Source organism: Colobus angolensis, unplaced genomic scaffold (genome assembly GCF_000951035.1).
Source record: "Colobus angolensis palliatus isolate OR3802 unplaced genomic scaffold, Cang.pa_1.0 Scaffold97, whole genome shotgun sequence".
In the NCBI taxonomy this organism is placed as follows: Eukaryota; Metazoa; Chordata; class Mammalia; order Primates; family Cercopithecidae; genus Colobus; species Colobus angolensis.
Window position 1 is genome coordinate 3094145 of NW_012123709.1, and position 25237 is coordinate 3119381.

Sequence of the window (25237 nt, forward strand, 5' to 3'; positions counted from 1 at the left end):
AATACATAAAATATTATATAATGGGTGTCATATATATGTATATAATTGTAATATATAAGATATAGAATTGTAAGGACATAAGATTATTGTAACCTAATATATGTGACATTGTGGAGTGAGAGCTACCTCTGGCATTTGTCAAAGTGTGAAGTCCTGCTTCAATGTGGGCATGGGTATAAGGACAGATACTTCATAAAGCAATTCACTCAGGATGCATATTCTGAAGATTTAAGGTGGATTAAAATTGTTGGCAGTGACTCAGCCCTTGGGATTGATACTCACTTTATCATCCACATCTGTGTTTTCCACACCTATTCTCTCGATGCTCAAATCTGGCTAGAGCCTATGAACCTGTGAAAAATGGGACAAGTTTGCTGTTATCTTGGACCTTGGTCCATCTGTTCCGCATCTAGCAAGAATATAATTTACTTACATGAATGACCAGCTGCTGAAGAGATCCTGCGAGTGTCATGGAAGAGTGGCCTCTACTGTTCATGAGGGAAACAGGCTAGCGTGGTCAAATCGTAAGGGAATACACTGCTTCAAAGGCCAATGCAGGCTGCTCAGGTGTCTGTAATGATTAGGGCACTGTTGGGAAGGCCAGCTGCTGGCATCTATAGCCAGTCTGTGCTGTAAATATTCATCAGAAGAAGCAAGCTAGCCAGCCAACGGCCGTTTATCTCCCCTGCAATAGTTTCTAGTCAGGCTGGGACCTCATGCTACATGAAAATGTTACCTTCCCAGGTCTGCACTGTAAACACGGAAAAGCAGCTATTAGTGTTGCTTCTTATCAGAAATGTATTTTGTTTTTTATATTTTCAGAGACAGGGTGCTGCCGTGCTTCCCTGGCTAGCCTTGAACTCCTGGGCTCAAGTGATCCTCCCACCCCAATCTCCTGAGTAGCTGAGACTACATGCGCTTGTCACTGTGCCCAGCTGGAAAGGTATTTTTAAAGCAATGATTTTAACCATTGGGTGTTGCCTTTAAGACCTGAGTTTCTGAATATTATGAAATCAAACATTTGAAATCATTTTAAGGAAGTGCAGTTAATAGGTGCAGTAAAATAAAAGCACATAAAGTGGCAGCTGTTCATTGTCAGAAGTTTATACTGGCAAGGAATCTTTCTTCCTTTCTTCCTTTCTTATCTTCTAAAATAAAACCATATAAAATACCAGTGAATCTCCTTCTACAGTAATACTGTTACATGGCGAAACTATTTTGCTGGCTTGCTCCACCTTCTGGGACTAGTTTTTTTTTTTTTTTTTTTTTGCTGGCTTTCTTTACCTTCTGAGCAGACATTTGTACATTGTATTGTCACCCTCAGCAACTATATTCTGGGTATGATTCCAAAAAATGCGGTCAACATTTACCTTTACTTTAAACAACAAAAGGGAAAATTTTGTAGATTTTAAGCTGCCAGTGGAGATTTGAATCCTGTACAATAACTTTTGAACTGTTTTCTCAGCACTATTCTGCTTAGCTACAGCAGAGAAAATAGAGTGATGAATAATGAAATATTCATGAAAGAAAATTTTTAAAAAAAGTTTTCTTAAAATAAATAGATTCTAAAACCACAATGTGTGAAAGTACTTTTTTATGATGCCAACTTTCAGATTCATGGGTTTAGAGGGTGTGGATTTGTTGCACTGTCATGTGGCGGGGTGCTGGTAAATGCGAGCCTACCACATTTTGCCAAGAATGAAGTCCAGTTTGATGTAGCATTGGCCACCCGGTGGGAACAAACTGCCAGGTCCCACTGAATCTTAGAGTTCCACTGCCATTCAGTGTAGAAAGAAACTAGATTTTTTTTTTTTTTTTTTTTGCCAAGATGGCCGACTAGAAGCAGCTGGTGTGCGCCACTCTCACAGAGAGGAGAAAGAGTGGCGAATAAACATTAGCTCTTCAACTGGATCATCCAGGTGGACAAGTTGGGATTCATCGGGAAAGCAACACAACTTATGGAGAAGGGAGAAGACAGAGACCGGACAGCTACCCCCCCAGGATCGGCACGGAGCCAGGAGAGGCTCCCCACTGCCGGGAACGGGCCTCTGGACTGACATGAAGAGCTGCTTAGAGGCTGGGCAGAGCCACCACTCAGGCGCACTTGGCTTCCTGAGGACCTTAGACCCCTGGGCACCCTGGCACCAGCTATTGCAGCTCTGGCAATGGGGGAAACAAGACTCCTTCACACGTCTGTGGGGTAGAGGCTGAATTGACAGGGCTGAGGAGTGGACGGACTGCAGGCCTTACCTCCACTGTACCCCACCAGACTAGGCCCACTGGCCTAGGACCCTAGTGCAGCCCCCAGTACCGCGTGAGCTCTCTGGCTTCTGCACTTCCCTGGGATGGAGCTCCCAGTGGTGGCAGGCAGGCCGCTTCGTTTTCCTGCTCTGCAGCTCCCAGCTCCCGCTGCCCTCAGGCTCAGGAGGCGGCAAAGCGATTAAAGACTAACACAGCCCCCGGCACAGTGCAGCTGTCTTATGAAAAAGGGGCCAGACTGTTTTCCATGTGGGTCACTGCCCCCACTTACCCTCAGTGGGCAGGGCCTCCCAACGTGGGACCCCAGCCACCTCACCCCTCCTGGGGTGCTGGTAGCAGCTCTGCACGGCTCTGCGATGGAGCTCCCAGTGGTGGCAGACAGGCTGCCATTTTTGCTGCTCTGGAGCTCCTGTGCTTGCTGCCCTCAGGCTTGGGAGACAGTGAAAAGATGAGGGACTAATGCAGCCCTCCACCGAGCATAGCTCCCTTAAAGAAAAGCGGCCACTCTGTTTTCCTCATGGTTCTCTGTCCCTGCTACTCTTATTGGGCAGGGCCTCATAACCTGGGTCCCCACCCACCCCACCCCCGCTTGGGTGCTCGGGCGGGTTCTAAACCCGCAATGTGTGAAAGTACTTTTTTATGATGCCAACTTTCAGATTCATGGGTTTAGAGGGTGTGGATTTCTTGATCCATCGTGCGGCAGGGTGCTGGTAAATGGGAGCCTACCACATTCTGCCAAGAATGAAGTCCAGTTTCTTGTAGCATTGGCAGCCCTGCGCTGCCCTGGGACAGAACTCCCAGCGATAGTGGGCAGACCTGCTATTTTTGTTCTCTGCAGCTCCTGCTCCTGCTGCCCTCAGGCTTGGGAGGGAGCAAAAAGACTAAGGACTAAGGACTAAGAAGGACCTCCAGCACAGCAACGCTGCCTTATGGAAAAGCAACCGGACTGTGTTCCGGGCAGGTCCTGTTCCTCCTCACTGGGCAGGGCCTTTGACATAGTCAGGATCTGTGTCCCTGCTCAAATCTTATGTTAAATTATAATCCCCAGTATTGGAGGTGGGGCCTGGTGGGAGGAGATTGGATCATGGGGGTGGATTTCCCCGTTGGCACTTGGTCATGATAGTGCGTTCTCACTAGATCTGGTCTTGAAAAAGTGTGTGGCACTGTCCCCCCACCTACCTTGGTCCTGCTCCTGCCATGAAGATGCCTGCTCCTGCTTTGCCTTCCACCGTGAGTCAAAGCTCCCTGAAGCCTCCCCAGAAGCAGATGCTGCCATGCTTCCTGTACGGCCGGCAGAATTGTGACCCAATTAAACCTCTTTTCTTTCTAAATTACCCACTCTCAGGTATTTCTTTTTTTTTTTTTTGAGACAGAGTCTCGCTCTGTCGCCCAGGCTGGAGTGCAGTGGCCGGATCTCAGCTCACTGCAAGCTCTGCCTCCTGGGTTTACGCCATTCTCCTGCCTCAGCCTCCCCAGTAGCTGGGACTATAGGGGCCCGCCACCTCGCCCGGCTAGTTTTTTGTATTTTTTTAGTAGAGACGGGGTTTCACTGTGTTAGCCAGGATGGTCTCGATCTCCTGACCTCGTGATCCACCCGTCTCGGCCTCCCAAAGTGCTGGGATTACAGGCTTGAGCCACCGCGCCCGGCCAGGTATTTCTTTATAGCAGTACAAGAATAGACTAATACAGCCTCTCAAACAGGTCACCCAGCACAACCACCTTGCCTCTGCCTGAACACGTCAGCCGGTGGTGGCTCTGCATTTCCCTGGAAAGGAAATCCCAGCGACAACCCTCAGACCCTCTCGCATTGCGGCTGCAGTGGTACCACCCTTACTAGGCAAGGGGTGGAGGAACAAAGGGCCCGGTCACATTGCTGGCACCTCCAGGGTGTCACAGCCACCCTATGGAGAGGAGCTCAGTTTCTCTTTCCTGTGAGCCCCCACCCCCTAGTCTTCACCAGGCAGAGTTCTCGGCTGGGGACCGCAGAGCAGCTGCCCCATCCCCGACTGAGTGCTCCCACTGGTAGTGGCTCTGTGTTTCCCTAGGATCGAGCTCCAAGTGGCAACTGACAATCTCTCTGCCTTGCCATTGCAGCAGTTTTGCCCGTGTTCCTCTTGGACTGGGGAAGGAACAAAGAGTCTGAGGGCTTTATTTGTGCCCCAGCACGCCACACTTACCATAAGGAAAGGAGCTCATTCTCTCTTCCCTGTGAGCCCTGACACCCTGCTCTTTATCAAGGAGGGCCCCTGGCTCAGGCCCACAGTATAGTTGTCCCAGCCCCTGGCTTAACATTCCCGTTGGCAGTGGCTGTTCTCTGGGGTGGAACTCCCAGAGGCAACTGAGAGCACCTCTGCCACTGCTACTGCCACTGTAGGGGTACTGCCCTCGCTGACTTCAGACTGAGAAGGAACAAAGACCCTGAGTGCCTTATACCTCTAGCATGCTGCAGCCGCCATAAGGAGAAGAGGCCAGTCTGTCTACCCCATGAGCTCCCTGCCCCGACTATTTGTTGCCAGATGGGGCCCCTAGGTTGAGCCCACACAACTGCCCCACTCCAGGCCAATCGCCCAGATTGGTAAGGGCCCTGCATTTCTCTGAAGGTAGAGCCATAAGAGACAAGTGAAAGATCCTTTGCCATTGCCACTGCTGAGATCCCTGCCCCCAAGCCAGGCAGGCAACATAAAGGCTGAGCTTGCCCCAGGGCTCTGGTGTGCAACCCAGGAGTGCCAAACTGAGATCTGTAGTCAACACTTGAGTAGGAGAGGAGCCCACATTCTCAAAGCGCTGAGATGGAGCATGGCTGCAAACACAAGGAAATACAGAGGAGCCACGTGGATAAGCAAGAACCTATCTACTGGCCATTACACTTAAGTGCTGTCTACCAACCCAAAACTTCAACACCAAAAATACTTTGCTAACATACACCCCATGAAACCAAGGACAAGAATTCAGCTACAAGAGACCCTGCACGAAGCCTCGGCCTGCTGAAAATATCCAGAAATGAAGACAACAGACTATACTCAGATTACACCACAGTTAAAGGAACATTATCCCACACAAATAAGAACCAGCACAAGAACTCTGGCAGCTCAAAATCCCAGAGTATCTTCTTATCTCCAAACAACTGCACTCGTTCCCCAACAATGGTTCTTCACCAGGTTGAAATGGCTGAAATGACAGAAATAAAATTCAGAATATGGATAGGAGCAAAGATCATCAATATTCAGGAGAAAGTTGAAACCCAATCCAAGGAATCTAAGGAATACAATGAAATGATAGAGGAGATAAAAGGCAAAATGGCAATTTTAAGAAAGAACCAGGCTGGATGCAGTGGCTCATGCCTGTAAGTCCAGCACTTTGGGAGGCCAAGGTGGGCAGGTCACTAAGACAGGGGTCTGAGACCAGCCTGGTCAACATGGTGAAACCCTGTTTCTATTACAAATGTGCAAGGTGGTAGGCACTGTACTCCTAGCTACTCGAGAGGCTGAGGCAGAAGAATCATTTGAACCTCGGAGGCGGAGGTTGTAATGAGCTGATATTGTGCCATTGCCTGGGTGACAGAGTAAGACTCTGTCAAAAAAAAAAAAAAAAAGAAAGAACCAAACTGATCTGATAGAGCTGAAAAACTCACTTCAAGAATTTCATAGTACAATTACAAGTATTAACAGCAGAATCAACCAAGCTGAGGAAAGAATCTCAGAGCTCCAAAACCAGTTCTCTGAAGTAACTCAATTAGACAAAAGTAAAGAAGAAACAAAAAAGAATTGACAAAACTTCTGAGATACGTGGGATTATGAAAAGAGACCAAACCTATGACTCATTGGCTAGCCTGAAAGAGAAGGAGAGAAAGCAAGCAACTTGGGAAACACAGTTACGGACATCATCCACAAAAATTTCCCTAACCTTGTTAGAGAGGCCAACATTCAAATTCAAGAAATGCAGAGAACCCCTGTGAGATATGGTACAAGATGACTATCCCCAAGACACACAGTAATCAGATTTCCAAGTCTGAAATGAAAAACAAAATGTTAAAGGCATCTAGAAAGAAGGAGCAGATCACTAAAAAGGGAACTGCACCAGACTAACGTGAAGGAAAAATAAGATTTTTTTTTTTTTAAACCAAGATGGAGTCTTGCTCTGTCACCCAGGCTGGAGTGCAGTGATGCGATCTCGGCTCACCGCAACTTCCACCTCCCAGGTTCAAGCGATTATCCTGCCTCAGCCTCCTGAGTAGCTGGGATTACAGGCGTGTGCCACCATGCCTGGCTAATTTTTGTATTATTGATAGACACAGGATTTCACCATGTTGGCCAAGCTAGTCTCAAACTCCTGACCTCAGGTGATCCACCCACCTTGGTCTCCCAAAGTGCTGGGATTACAGGCATGAACCCCCACGCCTGACCAAGATCTTTTTCAGACAAGCAAATGCTAAGGGAATTCTTACCAGTAGACTGTCTTACAAGAGGTCCTTAAGGGAGTGCTAAATATGGAAAGGAAAGACTAATATTGGCCACCACAAAAACACACTTAAGTACATAGACCTTTAACACTATAAAGCAATCAAGCCATCAAGTCTGAACAATAACCAGCTAACAACATGATGACAAAATCAAACCTCAACTGATCAATATTAACCTTGAATGTAAATTGGCTAAATGCTCCAATTGAAAGGCAAAGAATGGCAGGTGGAATAAAGAAAGCAAGACCCAACTCTATGCTGTCTTCAAGAGAATCATCTGACATGTAATCATACCCATAGACTTAAAGTAAAGGGATGGAGAAAAATCTACCAAGTAAATGGAAAACAGGAAAAAGCAGGGGTTGCTGTTCTAATTTCAGACAAAACAGACTTTAAACCAATGGTAATCAAAAAAGACACAGAAGGACATTATATAATGGCAAAGATTTTAATTCAACAAGAAGATCTGACTGTCCTAAATATATATGCATGCAACATAGGAACACCCAGATTTATAAAGCAATTTCTTAAAAACATAGACTTAGATAACCAAACAGTAATAGTGGGAGACTTCAACACCCCACTGACAGTATTAGATAATTGAGGCAGAAAACTAATAAAGATATTTGGGACCTGAACTCAACATCTGACAAAATGGGCCTAATATACACCTACAGAACTCTCTATCCAAAAACAACAGAATATACATTTTCCTCCTTTGCGTGGGCACATACACCAAAATTGACTACACAATTGTCCATAAAATAATCCTTAGCAAATTAAAAAAACCCAAATTATACCAAACAAACGCTTGGATCACAGTACAATAAAAATAGAAATCAATACTAAGAAAACTGCTCAAAAGCACACAGTTACATGGAAATTAAATGATCTGCTCCTAAGTAACTTTTGCATAAACAATGAAACTAAGGTAGACATCAAGAAATACTTTGAAACTAATGAGAACAAAGATACAACATACCAGAATATCTGGGACACAGCTATAGCTGTGTTAAGAGAAAAGTTTATAGTATTAAATGCCCACATCAAATAGAAAGATCTTAAATTAGCAACTAACATATCACCTAGAGAAACTAGAGAAACAAGAGCAAACCAACCCCAGAGCTAGCTGAAGATAAGAAATAACCAAAATCAGAGGCAAACTGAAGGAAACTGAGATGTGAAAAACCATACAAAAGATCAACACATCAGGAGTTGGTTTTTTGAAAGAATAAATAAGATGAGTAGATCACTAGCTAGACAAATAAAGAAAAAAAGAGAGAAGATCCAAATAAACACAATCAGAAATAACAAAGAGAACATTACCACCAACCCACAGAAATAAAAAAAATGCTCAGAGACTACTACTAATACCTTTAAGCACAAAAAACTAGAAAACCTAGAATAAATGGATAAATTCTTGGAAACCTACACCTCCTAAGATTGAACCAGGAAGAAATGGAATCCCTGAACAAACCAATAATGAGTTCTGAAATTGAATCAGTAATCAAAAGTCTACCAATCATAAAAAGCCCAGGATCAGATGAAGTCACAACTAAATTCTATCACATGTATAAAGGAAAGCTGGTACCATCCCTATTGAAACTATTTCAAAAAATTGAGGAGGAGGGACTCCTCCCTAACTCATTATATGAGTCCAGTATCTTCCAAACCTGGCACAGACAGAACAAAAGGAAAGCCTCAGGACAATATTCTTGATAAATATAGATGCAAAATTCCTCAACGAAATACCAGCAAACAAAATCCAGCAAGACATCAAAAAATTAATCCACCACAATCCACCCACAAGTAGGATTTATCTCTGGGATGCATGGTTTGTTCAACATACATGAATCAATAAATGTGATTCATCACATAAACAGAACTAAAACCAAAACCACGTGATCATCTCAATAGACACAGAAAAGGCCTTTGATAAAATGCAAAATCTTTTCATGTTAAAAATCCTTGATACACTAGGCAATGAAGGAACATACCTCAAAATAATCAGAGCCATATGTAACAAACCCATGCCAACATCATACTGATGTATGATGTATGATGTTGAATGGGCAAAAACTTGAAACATTTGAGAACTGGAACAAGACAAGGATGCCCACTTTCACCACTCACATTCAACATTGTACTGGATATCCTAGCCAGAGCAATCAGGCAAGAGAAAGAAACTAAAGACATCCAAATAGGAAAAGAGGAAGTCAAACTATCTCCATTTGTAGACAACATAATTCTCTATCTGGAAAACCCCATAGTCTCAGCCCAGAAGCTCCTTCAGTTGATAAACAACTTCAGCAAAGTTTCAGGATACAAATCAATGCACAGAAATCACTGGCATTTCTATACACCAACAACAGCCAAGTCGAGAGCCAAATGAGGAATGAATCACATTCACAAGTGCCAGGAAAGAAATAAAATACCTGGGAATATGGCTAACCAAGGAGGTGAAAAATTTCTACAATGAGAATTACAAAACCCTGCTCAAATAAATCAAAGATGACACAAAGATTCAATGCTTATGGATAGGAAGAATCAATATTGTTAAAATGGCCATACTGCCTGAAGCAATTTATAGATTCAGTGCTATTCCTGTAAACTATCAATGGCATTCTTCACATAATTATAAAATACTATTTTAAAATTCATGTGGAAGCAAAACGAGTGCCAATAGCCAAAGCAATACTAAGCGCAAAGTACAAAGCTGGAGACACCACATTACCTGACTTCAAACTATTCTACAAGGTTACGGTAACCAAAACAGCATGGTACAAAAAAAAAAAAAAAAAAAAAAGGAAAAAAACTCCACATAGATTGATGGAACAGAATAGAGAGCCTAGAAATAAAACCACACATCTACAACAGTCTGATCTTTGACAAAGTCAACAAAGCAGGCCATGGGGAAAGGACACCCTATTCAATAAATGGAACTGGAATAACTAGTTAGCTCTATGAAGAAGATTAAAACTGAACTCCTTCCTTACACCATATACAAAAATCAATGCAAGCTAGGTTACAGACTTATATGTAAAACCTACAACTATAAAAACCCAGAAGACAACCTAAAAAATGTTACTGTAGACATACGTTCTGGCAAAGATTTCATGATGAAGCTGCCAAAGACAATTGCAATAAAACCCAAAAATTGTCAAATGGAATCTGATTACACTGAAGAGCTTCTGCACAGCAAAAGAAATTATCAACAGAGTAAACAGCCTACAGAATGGGAGAAGATATATGCAAGCTATACATCTAATAAATGTTCAATATCCAGAATCTATAAGGAACTTAAACAAATTTACAAGAAAAAAACCAAACAACCCCATTAAAACGTGCACAAAGAACATGAACACTTTTCAAAAGAAGATGTACATGTGCTCAAGAAGCATATGAAAAAATGCTCAACATCACTAATCATCACAGAAATGCAAATCAAAACCACAATGAGATAACATCTCACAGCACTCTGAATGGCTATTATTAAAAACTCAAAAAGTAACAAATGCTGACCAACTTGTAGAGAAAAGAAAATGCGTATACATTGTTGGTGGGAGGGTGATATGGTTTGGCTGTGTCCTCACCCAAATCTTATCTTGAATTCCCAGGTGTTGTGGGAGGGACCTGGTGGGAGGTAACTGAATCATGGGGGCAGGTCTTTTCCATGCTGTCCTCATGATAGTGAATAAGTCTCACGAGATGGTTTTAAAAATGGGAGTTTCCCTGAACAAGCTTTCTTCTCTTGTCTGCTGCGATGTGAGATATGCCTTTCGGCTTCTGCCATAATTATGAGGCCTCCTCAGTTTATTGGACTGAAAGTCCAATAAACGTCTTTCTTTTGTAATTGTCCAGTCTCAGGTATGTCTTCATCAACAGTGCGAAAACAGACTAATACAGTAAATTGGTACCAGTAGAGTGGGGCGCTGCTGAAAAGATACTCAAAAATGTAGAAGCAACTGTGGAACTTGGTAACAGGCAGAGGTTGGAACAGTTTGGAGAGCTCAGAAAAAGACAGGAAAATGTGGGGAAGTTTGGAATTCCCTAGAGACTTGTTAAATGGCTTTGATCAAAATGCTGATGATGATATGAACAATGAAATCCAGGCTGAGGTGGTCTCAGATGGAGATGAGGAACTTGTTGGGAAGTGGAGCAAAAGTAACTCTTGTTACGTTTTAGCAAAGAGACTGGCAGCATTTTGCCCCTGCCCTAGAGATTTGTGGAACTTTGAACTTGAGAGAGAGGGTTTAGGGTATCTGGTGGAAGAAATTTCTAGGCAGCAAAGCATTAAAGATATGACTTGGGTGCTGTTAAAAACATTGTTTTAAAAAGGAAACAGCATAAAAGTTGGGAAATTTTGCAGCCTGACAATGTAATAGAAAAGCAAATCCCATTTTCTGAGGAGAAATTCAAGGCAGCTGCAGAAATTTGCACAAGTAATGAGGAGCTGAATGTTAATCCCCAAGACAATGGGGAAAATGTCTCCAGGGCATGTCAGAGGTCTTCGTGGCAGCCCCTCCCATCACAACCTGGAGGCTTAGAAGGAAAAGTGGTTTTGTGGGCTGGGCCCAGAGTCTCTTTGCTGTGTGCAGTCTAGGGACTTGGTGCCTTGTGTTCCATCCACTTTAGCTGTGACTAAAAGGGGCCAAGGTGCAGCTCAGGCTGTTGCTTCAGAGGGTGGAAGCCCCAAGGCTTGTCAGCTTCCACATGGTGTTGGGCCTACAGGTGCAGAGAAGTCAAGAATTGAGGTTTGAGAACGTCTGCCTAGATTTCAGAGGATATATGGAAATGCCTGAATGCCCAGGCAGAAGTTTGCTGCAGGAGAACCTCTGCTAGGGCAGTATGAAAGGGAAATGTGGGGTCAGAGCCCCTCCTGGGGCACTGCCTAGTGGAGCTGTGAGAAGCAGGCAACTATCATCCAGACCCCAGAATGCTAGATCCACCAACAGCTTGCACAAGGTGCCTGGAAAAGTCACAGGCACTCAATGCCAGGCCATGACAGCACCCAGGAGGGGTGCTATATCCTGCAAAACCACAGGGGCAGAGCTGCCCAAGACCATGGGAACTCACCTCTTGCATCAGCATGACCTGGATGTGAGACATGGAGTCAAAGGAGATCATTTTGGAGCTTTAAAATTTGACTGCCCCACTGGATTTTGGACTTGCAGGGGGCCTGTAGCCCCTTCGTTTTGGTTAATTTCTCCATTTGAAATGTCCGTATTTACCCAATAGCTGTACCCCCGTTGTCTCTAGGAAGTAACCAAATTGCTTTTGATTTTACAGTCTCATAGGCAGAAGGGACTTGCCTTGTCTCCAATGAGACTTTGGACTGTGGACTTTTGAGTTAATGCAGAAATGAGTTAAGACTTTGAAAGACTGTAGGAAAGGCATGATTGGTTTTAAAATGTGAGGAAATAAGATTTGGGAGGGGCCAGAGGCAGAATGATGTGGTTTGGCTGTGTCCCCACCCAAATCTCATCTTGAATGCCCATGTGTTGTGGGAGGGACCTGGTGGGAGAGAATTGAATCATGGGGGCAGGTCTTTCTTGTGCTGTTCTTGTGATAGTGAATAAGTCTTATGAGCTGATGGTTTTAAAGATGGGAGTTTTCCTACACAAGCTCTCTTGTCTGCCACCATATGAGACATGCCTTTCACCTTCCATTATGATTGTGAGGCCTCCCTAGCTGTGTGGAACTGTAAGTCCAATAAGCCTCTTTCTTTTGTAAATTGCCCAGGCTCGGGTATATCGTTATCAGCAGTGTGAAAACAGAATAACACAGACTGTAAATTAGTTCAGTCATAGTGGAAAGCAGTGTGGCAATTTCTCGAAGAACTTAAAACGGAATTACCGTTCAACCCAGCAGTCCCATGATTGGGTGTATACCCAGAGGAATATGAGCCATTTGACTATAAAGACACATACATGCATATACTCATCATAGCACTATTCACAATAGCAAAGACATGGAATCAACCTCCTAAATGCCCATCAATAGTAGACTGGACAAATAAAATGTGGTATATATACACTATGGAATACTATGCAACCATATAAAAGAACAAGATTATGTCCTTTGCAGCAACATGAATGGAGTTTGAGGCCATTATCATAAGCAAACTAACTCAGGAACAGAAAACCAAATACTGCATGTTCTTGCTTATAAATGGGAGCAAACATTGACTACACATGAACACATGTGTACTTGAGGGTGGAAGGTAGAGGAGGGAGAGGACCTAAAAACCACCTATTGGATAGTGAGATTATTACCTAGGTGATGAGATAATCTGTACAATGAACCCCTGTGACATGCAATTTACCTATATAACAAACCAGCACATGTACCCCTGAACCTAAAAGAAAAGTTTTATAAAAAGCTGTACACAAAATGCAGACTTTATTGGAAACCCTCAAGGCAGTGACATCATGTTGGGTATTTCCATTTAGGGTGGTGGGGTCTTGAGTAAATATCTCAGGGTTACTTGTATTATCAGAATGTGGGTATTTATGCACTACTCTAATAATTGCCAGTAGAAGAGGATTTGGTTTTCTCTGAAGGCTGGTGTTACAAAGAATTTACCAACTCCAGACAACTTGAAAGATTAAGTTGCTCATTTTTGAGGGTATTTCTATTTGGTACTTCCATTTAAGATATTCACCTAAGATGGAAAATGTTTTTAGTACTCCAGTAAAGAATGGCTTTGCTAACACATGGTCATGTTTATTTAATATGTGGCATGTCATGTTTATTCTAAGTCTAGCATAATTCAGATTTAATGTCACCTCTTATTGGATGTAGACATGGAGAATTACTCCTTCTTCTATGTTTCTGTTATAGGGGTTATCATATACACATGTATTATATCTGTCTCTCCTTCCCACCTTCTCAAAACCAGATATTATGTCTTCTTCATCCATATATTCCCAACACTACACAGTACTAGGGATTTAGCAAATATTCTTTTTCTTCCTTTCCCTTTTCTCCTCAAATCATGAGCAATATGAACTCATTCTGATAATTATTTTGAAATGTAGAAGTCGGCTGGGTACAGTGGCTCTTGCCTGTAATCCCAGCACTTTGGAAGGCCCAGGTGGGCAGATCATGAGGTCAGGAGTTCGAGACCAGCCTGGGCAATGTGGTGAAACCCCATCTCTACTAGAAATACAAAAATTAGCTGGGCGTGGTGGTGGGCGTCTGTAACTGCAGTTACTTGGGAGGCTGAGGCAGGAGAATCATTTGAACCTGGGAGGTTGAAGTTGCAGTGAGCTGAGATCATGTCATTGCACTCCAGCCTGGGCAACAGGGCGAGACTCCATTAAAAAAAAAAAGAAAAAGAAAGAAATGTAGAAGTATAGAGATGTTGCCTAAACAGGCCAGTTGATAACAGCTTAGAAAACTCAGGTTTGACCATAGAAATGAATAGTGTCTCTAACACTGGCTTTTAGTAAACTTTTTCTCTTCTCCAGATGCAGAAGCTTCAAAGGAGTGTGGAAAGTGTCTGGAAGGAAATGTGTGCACCTTGGAGATTTCCTTGGAGTGTATCATTGAGCTCAATGTGTTTGGGTGGTGGGTCTTTGGAAGGTAAGACTTCTGACCTCTGAGGGGGTGGATCTCCAGAGAGTAGCCTGACTTCCTGAAGGGCATCCTGGAGAGGCAAGGGTGAGGAAGGCAGAAACCAGAGTTCATCTTGATCCTCTAGGAACTTGACCTTGAAGCAGAGGGCTGAGTAGGGCTGAGTATTTGAATGGAAGAAGAGGTGCACCTTGAGTGTGGCACTGAGATTCTAAGCATGGAACACTGTTATCTGCACTTAACACTGAAGAATGAAATCCACCTGCCTCAGCAAACCACATAGGGTGAACAAGATCTTGAATTACATAGAAGGTAACCATACATCCTGGTTTTCTGAAACAGTGCTGGCTAACGTCTCTTTGTCCTGGCATAATTATTAACAGCATTCCTTTCTATTATCAAAAGTGTCTCAATTTGTACAATAAATTACTTGATCACTTTGTGTAGGATCAGTTTTCAATAGTGACATTATGTGTTCTCACAAAGCAATGGCAGTGGACCAAGGTGTCCCAGGTTGACTCATGGCTGGTGTGAATGCTAGAATGACCCCTCCCTGCCCTTGGACTTAAGAGCTGTAAAGACTCCTGACAATTTAGGTGGGAGAAATAACTTCAAGAAGGAGTTCAAATATATCCTGTGTTTTTTTTTTTTAATTTAATACATGGTATATTACTCAGTTTTATGCAACTTTCTGAAAAGATATACTTCACTGCAGTGAATAGTACCTGTATGTGACCAGAATTTCTGTTTTCATCTAATACTAAGCTAATAGGGTAGAATTTTTTACCTTAAATTAAGAAGGTGACAGCCTCTGGGAACCATTCTACTCTCTATGCTTCCTCCTTAGCATATAACTGACCCTATAAAAGTAATCTCAGTTTGGATTTTCCATTTAATCCAGAAGTTAATTAAAAGGATCTTTTATAAAATTTGCATGTGGCTAGATATTACTGGTTGGTTACACATTTTCATAATTTCTATAGTCATTGCACAATGCCTAGAAAATATGACCTGCTTGATATCAGCTTTCTTAAAGTTAATGACATTTTTAGACCTAAAACTTATCATTTAAAATAATTTTCTCTTGTAATGGAAAGTAATGTAGAGTATGTCCTATTAGTAAGGCATGTGAGTATTTCAGCAATTAATTGGAAAAATAAGAGGTGTGATATATATGCTACTTTGAGTTGGTGAAGCAATTTATACCAGTCATGTTCTAGTTATTTTAGAATTGTTGCTTACTTTAGCCCTAGTGACCTGATTATTTACCTGGTTCTTAAACTGAGCTCTTTGTAGTAGCTTTCGCCACCTTAACCTACAATCTTTAGAAGTTATAATTTTTGCTTATAGGAAGACACAGAGCTTAACAATGAAGTAGACCTCTGCTTTTGCATGTCTAGCATCCCTTTTCTCTTCCATGGGAACTGAGCCCGTTTTACTGGGAGAAATGCATTCCACATAGTTTAGGTGATTCCCTTACTTTGTTCCTCTTGTTTTACCACTCTTAATCCTTAATAAGGGGATGAACGTATGACATAAGCTTGACCAATCAGAGTACTCCATCCCTCTGGCCACACTGACTGTGGGACAGGGTAGGCAGTTGACCTCAGATAGGCCAGTTTATGACCTTTTCTGGACTTTACTGCTGAACCTATTGGAAAATACTTTTATTCTGCAAAGACTGCTAATCTGGTAGTACGAGATTTAGGTTGTTGGCAGCCATCTTGTCACTAAAAGGAGAAGACCCATCTGAAGAGAGAAGGAAAAGAAATGATGTCTCAAAGACATTGTTTTGAGGTTTCTTGCTCTAGCCTTGTCTAAAGCCCCAAATCTATTCGTGCACTTAAAAAAGATTTTGTGGGTACATAGTAGGTGTGTATATTTATGGGGTATATGAGACGTTTTGATACATGTATGCAATGAGTAATAATCACATCATGTAAAATGATGTACCCATCTCCTCAAGCATTTATCCATTGTGTTTACAAACCAATTATACTCTTTTAGTTATTTAAAAATGTACAATTAAATTGTTATTGATGATAGTCACCCTGTTTTGCTACAAAATACTAGGTCTTACTTTAAAAAAAAAATCCACTAAGCATTCTCCCCTCCCTGCCATCACCCTTCACAACCTCTGATAACCGTTGTTCTACTCCCTGTCTTCATGAGTTCAATTATTTTGATTTTTAGGTTTTACAAATAAATAAGAACATGTGATGTGTGTCTTTCTGTGCATGGCTTATTTCACTTAGCATCATGGCCCCCAGTTCCAATGCAAATGACAGAATCTCATTTTCTTTTTATGGCTGAATAGTACTCTATTGTATAGATGTACCATATTTTCTTTATTCATTCATCTGTTGATGGGCACTTAGGTTGATTCCAAATTTTGGCTATTGTGAACAGTGCTGCAATGAACATGAAAGTGTAGATGGCTCTTCAATGTACTGATTTCCTTTGAGTATATACCCAGCAGTGGGATTACTGGATCATATGGTAGCTCTATTTTTAGTTTTTTGAGGAACCTCCAAACTGTCCTCTATGGTGTTTGTACTAACTTACATTCCCACTAACAATGTGTGAGTATTCCCTTTTCTCTCTATCTTTGCAAGCATTTGTTATTCTGTTTTTGGATATAAGCCATTTTAACTGGGGTGAGATGATATCTCATTGTAGTTTTGATTTGCATTTCTCTGATGATCAGTGATGTCAAGTACCTTTCACATGCCTGTTTGCCATTTGTATGTATTCTTTTAGAAATGTCTATTCAAATCTTTTGCCCATTTTAAATCAGATTATTAGATTTATTTCCTATAGAGTTGTTTAATATCTTGGTTATTAATCCCTTGTCAGAAGAGTAGTTTGCAAATATTTTCCCCCATTCTGTGATGTGTCTCTTAACTTTGTTGATTGTTTCATTTGCTATGCAGAAGCTTTTTAACTTGATGAGAACTCATTTGTCCATTTTTGTCTTGGTTGCCTGTGTTTGTAAGGTATTACTCAAGAAATTTTTGCTCAGATCAATGTACTGGAGGGTTTCTCTGCTGTTTTCTTGTGCTAGTTTCATAAGCTGAGGACTTAGATTTAAGACTTTAATCCATTTTGATTTGGCTTTTGTATATGGTGAGAGACAGGGATTTAGTTTCATTTTTCTGCATATGGATATCCAGTTTTCTCAGTATCATTTATTGAAGAGACTGTCTTTTCTCCCATGTTTGTTCTTGGCACCTCTGTAGGTGCCAAGGTGTGTAGATTTGTTTCTGGGTTCTCTATTATGTTCCATTGGTATACATGTCTGTTTTTATGCCAGTACCATGCTGCTTTGGTCACTATAGCTCTGTAGTATAATTTGAAGTCATGTGATTCCTCCTGTTTTATCCTTTTTGCTTAGAATAGTTTTGGCTATTCTGGGTCTTTAGTGGCTCCCTATAAATTTTAGAATAGTTTTTTTTTTTAATTTATGTGAAGAATGTCATTGGTATTTTGATAAAAATTGTACTAAATCTGTAGATTGCTTTGGGTAGTATGGATATTTTAATAATAGTAATTCTTCCAATCCATGAACTTGGAATAACTTTCCATTTTTCGGTGTCCTCTTCAATTTCCTTCATCAGTGTTTTACATTTTTCATTATAAAGATCTTTCACTTCTTTGGTTAATTCCTAGATATTTAATTTTATATGTGGCTATGATAAGTGGAATTATTTTTTATTTTTTTTTCAGATTGTTCACTGTTGGCATATAGAAATCCTACTGATTTTCACAAAGTGGGGAGAGGTCATCATGGTGGATGGGAGGCAGGACTAGATTGCAGCTCCAACTCAGACAGAGAGAGAAGCATGCAGAGGCTCACATTTTGAATTGTAGCTCCAGATCAACTTCAAGAACAAACCAGCAATTCTGAGAGGACCCACAGACCCTCTGAAGGAAGTGGACTGCTCCTGCAGGACCCAGAAGACACCCTAAATACTCTGTTGGTATTAATGGCTGAGAGACCCATAGACAGTTCACATGACAGGACTCTGTGCAGACAACCCCCAGTACCAGCCTGGCACCTGGTAGACTTGCTGGGTGGCTAGACCCAGAAGAGAGGCAACAGTCACTGCAGTTCAGGTCCAGGAATCCACATTCTTAGGAAAAGGGGGAGAGTACTACATCAAGGGAACACCCCATGGGACAAAATAATCTGAACAACGGCCTTCAGCCCTAGACTTTCCCTCTAACAGGGCCTACCCAAATGAGAAAGAACCAGAAAACCAACTCTGGTAATACGACAAAACAAGGCTCTTTAACACCTCCCCCAAATCACACTAGTTCACCAGCAGTGGATTCAAACCAAGAAAAAAAAACTCTGATTTACCTGAAAAAGAATTCAGGAGGTTAGTTATTAAGTTAATCAGGGAGGCACCAGAGAAAGGCAAAGCCCAATTCAAGGGAATCCAAAAAATGAAACAAGAAGTGAAGGGATAAATATTCAAGGAGGAGGTAGCTATTCTTATATCAGACAAAACAAACTTTAAAGCAACAGCGGTTAAAAAAGACAAAGAGGGACATTATACAATGGTAAAAGGCCTTGTCCAACAGGAAAATATCACAATCCTAAACGTATATGCACCTAACATTTGAGCTCCATAATTTATAAGACAATTACTAATAGACCTAAGAAATGAGATAGACAGCAACTTGATAATACTGGGGAACTTCCATACTCCACTGACAGCAGTAGATAGGTAATCAAGACAGAAAGTCAATAAAGAAATGATGGATTTAAATTGTATCTTGGAACAAATGTACTTAACATATACATATAGAACATTTTATCCAACAACTGCAGGATACACACTCTATTCAACAGCACATGGAACTTTCTCCAATATATACCATATGATACGCCATAAAATGAGCCTCAATAAATTTAAGAAAATTTAAATTATATCAAGCACTCTCTCAGACCACAGTGGAATAAAACTGGAAATCAACACCAAAAGGAACCTTCAAAACGATGGAAATACATGGAAATTATATAACCTGCTCCTGAATAAGCAATGGGTCAAAAATGAAATGAAGATGGAAATTAAAAAATTCTTCTAACTGGAGGACAATAATGACCCAACCTATCAAAACATCTGGGATACCGCAAAGGCAGTGCTAAGAGGAAAGTTTATAGCCCTTAATACCTACATCAAAAAGACTGAAAGAGCACAAGCTGACATTCTAAGGTCACACCTCAAGGAACTACAGAAACAAGAACATACCACACCAAACACAGCAGAAGAAAGGAAATAACAAAGATTAGAACAAAACTAAATGTAATTGAAACAAACAACAACAGCAAAAGAAATGCAAAAGATAAATGAAACAAAAAGCTGGTTCTTTGAAAAGAGTGATAAAATTGATAGATCATTAGCAAGATAAAGAAAAGAAGAGAGAAAATCCAAATAACCTCATTCAGAAATGAAACAGGAGATATTACAACTGACACCACAGAAATACAAAAGATTATTAAAGGTTATTATGAACACCTTTACACACATAAATGATAAAACCTAGAAGAGATGGATAAATTCCTGGAAAGATACAACCCTCCTAGCTTAAATTGGGAAGAATTAGATACCCTGAACAGACCAATAACAAGCAGTGAGATAGAAATGGCAATTAAAAAATTACCACCAACAAAAAAAAGTCCAGGACCGAATGGATTCACAGAATAATTCTACAAGACATTCAAAGAAGAATTGGTACCAATCATTTTGACACTATTCCACAAGATAGAAAAAGAGGGAACCCTCACACCCCCCAATTCATTCTGTGAAGCCAGTATCACCCTAATACGAAAACCAAGAAAGGACACAATCAAAAAAGAAAACTACAGATTGATATCCTTGATGAACATAGATACTAAAATTCTTAACAAAATACTAGCTAACTGAATTCAACAACATATCAAAAAGATAATCCATCATGATCAAGTGGGTTTCATACCAGGGATGCAGGGATGGTTTAACGTACACAAGTCAACAAATGTTATATACCACATAAACAGAATTAAAACCAAAATCATGTGATCATCTCAATAGATGAAGAAAAAGCATTTGACAAAATCCAGCATCCCTTTGTGGTTAAAACTCTCAGCAAAATTGGCATACAAGGGAGATACTTCAACGTAATAAAAGCCATCTATGAAAAATCACCAGCCAACATAATACCGAATAGGGAAAAGTTGAAAGCATTCCCCCTGAGAATTGGAACAAGACAAGGATGCCCACTCTCACTACTCCTGTTCAACATAGTACTGTAAGTCTTAGCCAGAGCAATCTGACAAGAGAAACAAAAAGGGCATCCAAATTGGTAAAGAGGAAGTCAAACTGCCACTATTTGCTGATGATATGATCGTTTACCTTGAAAACTTTAAAGACTCCTCCAGAAGGCTCCTAGAACTGATAGAAGAATTCAGCAAAGTTTCCGGATACAAGATTAATGTACACAAATCAGTAGCTCTTCTATATACCAACAGTGACCAAGGGGAGAATCAAATCAAGAATTCAACCCCTTTTACAGTAGCTGCAAACATAAAATAAAATATTTAGGAATTTACCTAAACAAGGAGACGAAAGACCTCTGCAAGGAAAACTAAAAAACATTGCTGAAAGAAATCATAGTTGACACAAACAAATGGAAACACATCCCATGCTCACTGATGAGTAGCATCAGTATTGTGAAAATGACATACTGCCAAAAGCAATCTACAAATTCAATGCAATCCCCATCAAAATATCACCATCATTCTTCGCAGAATTAGAAAAAACAATTCTAAAATTGATGTAAAACAAAAAAAGAGCGCACATAGCCAAAGCAAGACTAAGCAAAAAGAACAAATCTGGAGGCATGACACTACCTGATTTTAAACTAATCTATAAGGCCATAGTCACCAAAACAGCATGGTACTGGTATAAAAATAGGCACATAGACCAATGGAACAGAATAGAGAACTCAGAAATAAACCCAAATACTTATAGCCAACTGATCTTCGATAAAGCAAACAAAAACATAATGTGGGGAAAGGACACCCTTTTCAACAAATAGTGCTGGGATAACTGGATAGCCACATGTAGGAGAATGAAAGTGGATCCTCATCTCTTGCCTTATACAAAAATCAAGTCAAGACGGATTAAGGACTTAAATCTAAGACCTGAAACTATAAAAATTCTAGAAGATAACGTTGGAAAAATCCTTTTAGACATTGGCTTAGGCAAGGATTTCATGACCAAGAACCCAAAAACAAATGCAATAAAAACAAAGATAAATAGCTGGGACTTAATTAAACTAAAGAACTTTTGTCTGGCAAAAGGAATAGTCAGCAGAGTAAACAGACAGTCCATAGAGTGGTTGAAAATCTTCACAATCTATACATCCGACAAGGGACTATTTGGAATCTATATTCAGAATCTACAACAAACTCAAACAAGTCAGCAAGAAGAACCAAACAATCCCATCAAAAACTAGGCTAAGGACATGAATAGACAATTCTCAAAAGAAGATATACAAATGACCAACAAACATATGAAAAAATGCTCTATATCACTAATGATCAAAGAAATGCAAATCAAAACCACAATGTGATACCACCGTCCTCTTGCAAGAATGGCCATAATAAAAATAAATAAATAAAAAAACAGTAGATATTGACGTGGATGTGGTGAAGAGGGAACACTTCTACACTGCTGGTGGGAATGTAAACCAGTACAAATACTACGGAAAACATGTAGAGATTCTTTAAACAACTAAAATAACTACCATTTGATCCAGCAATCCCACTACTGGATATCTACCAGGAGGAGAAGAAGTCATCATACAAAAAAGATATTTGCACACTCAGGTTTATAGCAGCATAATTTGCAATTGCAAAATCGTGGAACCAGCCCAAATGCCCATCAATCAACTAATGGATAAAGAAATTGTGGTATATTTACATGATGGAATACTACTCAGTCATAAAAAGAAATGAAATAATGGCATTTGCAGCGACCTGGATGAGATTGGAAGCCATTATTCTAAGGGAAGTAACTCAGGAATGGAAAACCAAATATTATATGTTATTATTGATATGTGGGAGCTAAACTATGAAGAAGCAAAGGCATACGAATGATACAATGAACTTTGGGGACTTGTGGGGAAGAGTGGTAGGGGGTGAGGGACAAAAATATTTTTAAAAAGGTTACAAATATACTGCTGGGGTGTATACTGCTGGGGTGATGGATGCACCAGAATCTCACAAATCACCACTAAAGAACTTACTCATGTAACCAAATACCAACTGTGCCCCAATAACTTACAAAATAATTACTGATTTTTATATGTTGATTTTATATCCTGAAACTTTACTGAATTTGTTTGTCAGTTCTAAATAGCCTTTTTTGGTGTACTCTATTTTTTTCCAAATATAATATCATCTGAAAACAAGCAGAATTTGACTTCTTTCTTTTCAATTTGGATGTTCTTTATTTATCTATCTTTTCTGATTGCTCTAGCTAGGATTTCCAGTACTATATTGAATAACAATCATGAAAGTGGACATGTTCCAGAAATGAGAGGAAAGGCCTTCAGTTTTTCCTCATTCAGTATGATACTAGCTGTGAGTCTGTCATATATGGCTTTTATTATGTTGAGATATGTTCTTTCTATCTCCAGTTCTTTGAAGGCTTTTATCATGAAACATTGTTGAATTTTATCAATTGCTTTTTCAGCATCAATTGAAATGATCATATGGTTTTTGTCCTTCATTCTGTACATATAATGAATCACATTGATTGATTTGTGTATGTTGAACTATCCCTGCATCCCAGGTCATGATATATGATCTTTTTAGTGTGTTGTTGAATTCGGTTTGCTGGTATTTTGTGGAGGATTTTGCACCAATATTCATCAGATATTTTGGCCTGTAGTTTTCTTTTTTGATGTGTTTTTGTCTGGTTTTGGTGTCAGGGTAAAATTGACCTTATAGAGTGTGTTTGGAAGTATTCCCTCCTCTTCTGCATTTTGGAATATTTTGAATAGAATTGGTATTGTTCATCTTTATTTATTTTTTAATTATACTTTAAGTTCTGAGGTACATGTGCAGAATGTGCAGGTCTGCTACATAGATAAACATGTGCCATGGTGGTTTGCTGCACCCATCAACCCATCATCTACATTAGGTATTTCTCCTAATGCTATCCCTCCCCTAACCTCCCACCCCCTGACAGGCCCCTGTGTGTGATGTTCCCCTCCATGTTCATGTGTTCTCTTATTCAACTCCCACTTATGAGTGAGAGCATGTGGTGTTTGGTTTTCAGTTCTTGTGTTAGTTTGCTGAGAATGATGGTTTCAAGCTTCATCTGTTGCACTGCAAAGTACACGAACTCATCCTTTTTTATGGCTGCATGGTAGTCCATGGTGTATACGTGTCACATTTTCTTTATCCAGTCTATCATTGATGAGCATTTGGGTTGGTTCCAAGTCTTTGCTATTGTGAACAGTGCCACAATAAATGTACGTGTGCATGTGTCTTTTTAGTAGAATGATTTATAATCCTTTGGGGATACACCTGGTAATGGGATGGCTGGGTCAAATGGTATTTCTAGTTCTAGATCCTTCAGGAAATGCCACACTATCTTCCACAATGGTTGAACTAATTTATACTCCCACCAACAGTGTAAAAGCATTCCTATTTCTCCACTTTCTCCCCAGCATCTGTTGTTTCCTGACATTTTAATGATTGCCATTCTAACTGGTATGAGATGGTATCTCATTGTGATTTTGATTTGCATTTCTCTAATGACCAGTGATGATGAGCTTTTTTTCATGTTTGTTGGCTGCATAAATGTCTTGTTTTGGAAAGTGTCTGTCCATATCCTTTGCCCACTTTTTGGTGGGTTTTTTTTTTTCTTGTAAATTTGTTTAAGTTCTTTGTAAATTCTGGATATTAGCCCTCTGTCAGATGGATAGATTGCAAAAATTTTCTCCCATTCTGTAGGTTGCCTGTTCACTCTGGTGATAGTTTCTTTTGCTGTGCAGAAGCTCTTTAGTTTAAGTATATCCCATTTGTCTATTTTGGCTTTTGGTGTCATTGCTTTTTGTGTCTTAGTCATGAAGTATTTGCTCATGTCTATGTCCTGAATGGTATTGCCTAGGTTTTCTTCTAGGGTTTTTATGGTTTTAGGTCTTACATTTAAGTCTTTAATCCATCTTGAGTTAATTTTTGTATAAGGTGTAAGGAAGGGATCCAGTTTCAGCTTTCTGCATATGGCTAGCCAGTTTTCCCAACACCATTTATTAAATAGGGAATCCTTTCCCCATTGCTTTTGTCAGGTTTATCAAAGATCAGATGGTTGTATATGTGTGGCGTTACTTCTGAGCCCTCTGTTCTGTTCCATTAGTCTATATATGTGTTTTGGTACCAGTACCATGTTGTTTTGGTTACTGTAGCCTTGTAGTATAGTTTGAAGTCAGGTAGTGTGATGCCTCCAGCTTTGTTCTTTTTGCTTAGCAGGGTTGTCTTTGTTATATGGGCTCTCTTTTAGTTCCATATGAAATTTAAAGTAGTTTTTTCCAGTTCTTTGAAGACAGTCAATGATAGCTTGATGGGGATAGCACTGAATCTACAAATTACTTTGGGCAGTATGGCCATTTTCACGATACTGATTATTCCTATCTGTGAGCACAGAATGTTTTCCCATTTGTTTGTATCCTCTCTTATTTCCTTGAGGAGTGGTTTGTAGTTCTCCTTGAAGAGGTCCTTCACTTCCCTTGTAAGTTGTATTCCTAGGTATATTATTCTCTTTGTAGCAATTGTGAATGGGAGTTTACTCATGATTTGGCTCTCTGTTTGTCTATTATTGGTGTATAGGAATGCTTGTGATTTTTGCACATTGATTTTGTATCCTGAGACTTTGCTGAAGT

The 25237-nt window shown here is 40.3% G+C and overlaps 1 protein-coding gene across 1 annotated transcript in view; it reads right to left on the bottom strand.

Moving 5' to 3' along the window:
* Nucleotides 1-15950: 15950 nt before the first annotated feature.
* Nucleotides 15951-25237, bottom strand: part of TMCO5A (transmembrane and coiled-coil domains 5A) — a 35178-nt gene continuing 25891 nt past the window's right edge. The window contains exon 12 of the mRNA XM_011932656.1: nucleotides 15951-16045. Within this exon, the coding sequence (XP_011788046.1) occupies nucleotides 16027-16045 (19 nt within the window). The 3' untranslated portion in view covers nucleotides 15951-16026. The remainder of the gene's footprint in view (nucleotides 16046-25237) is intronic.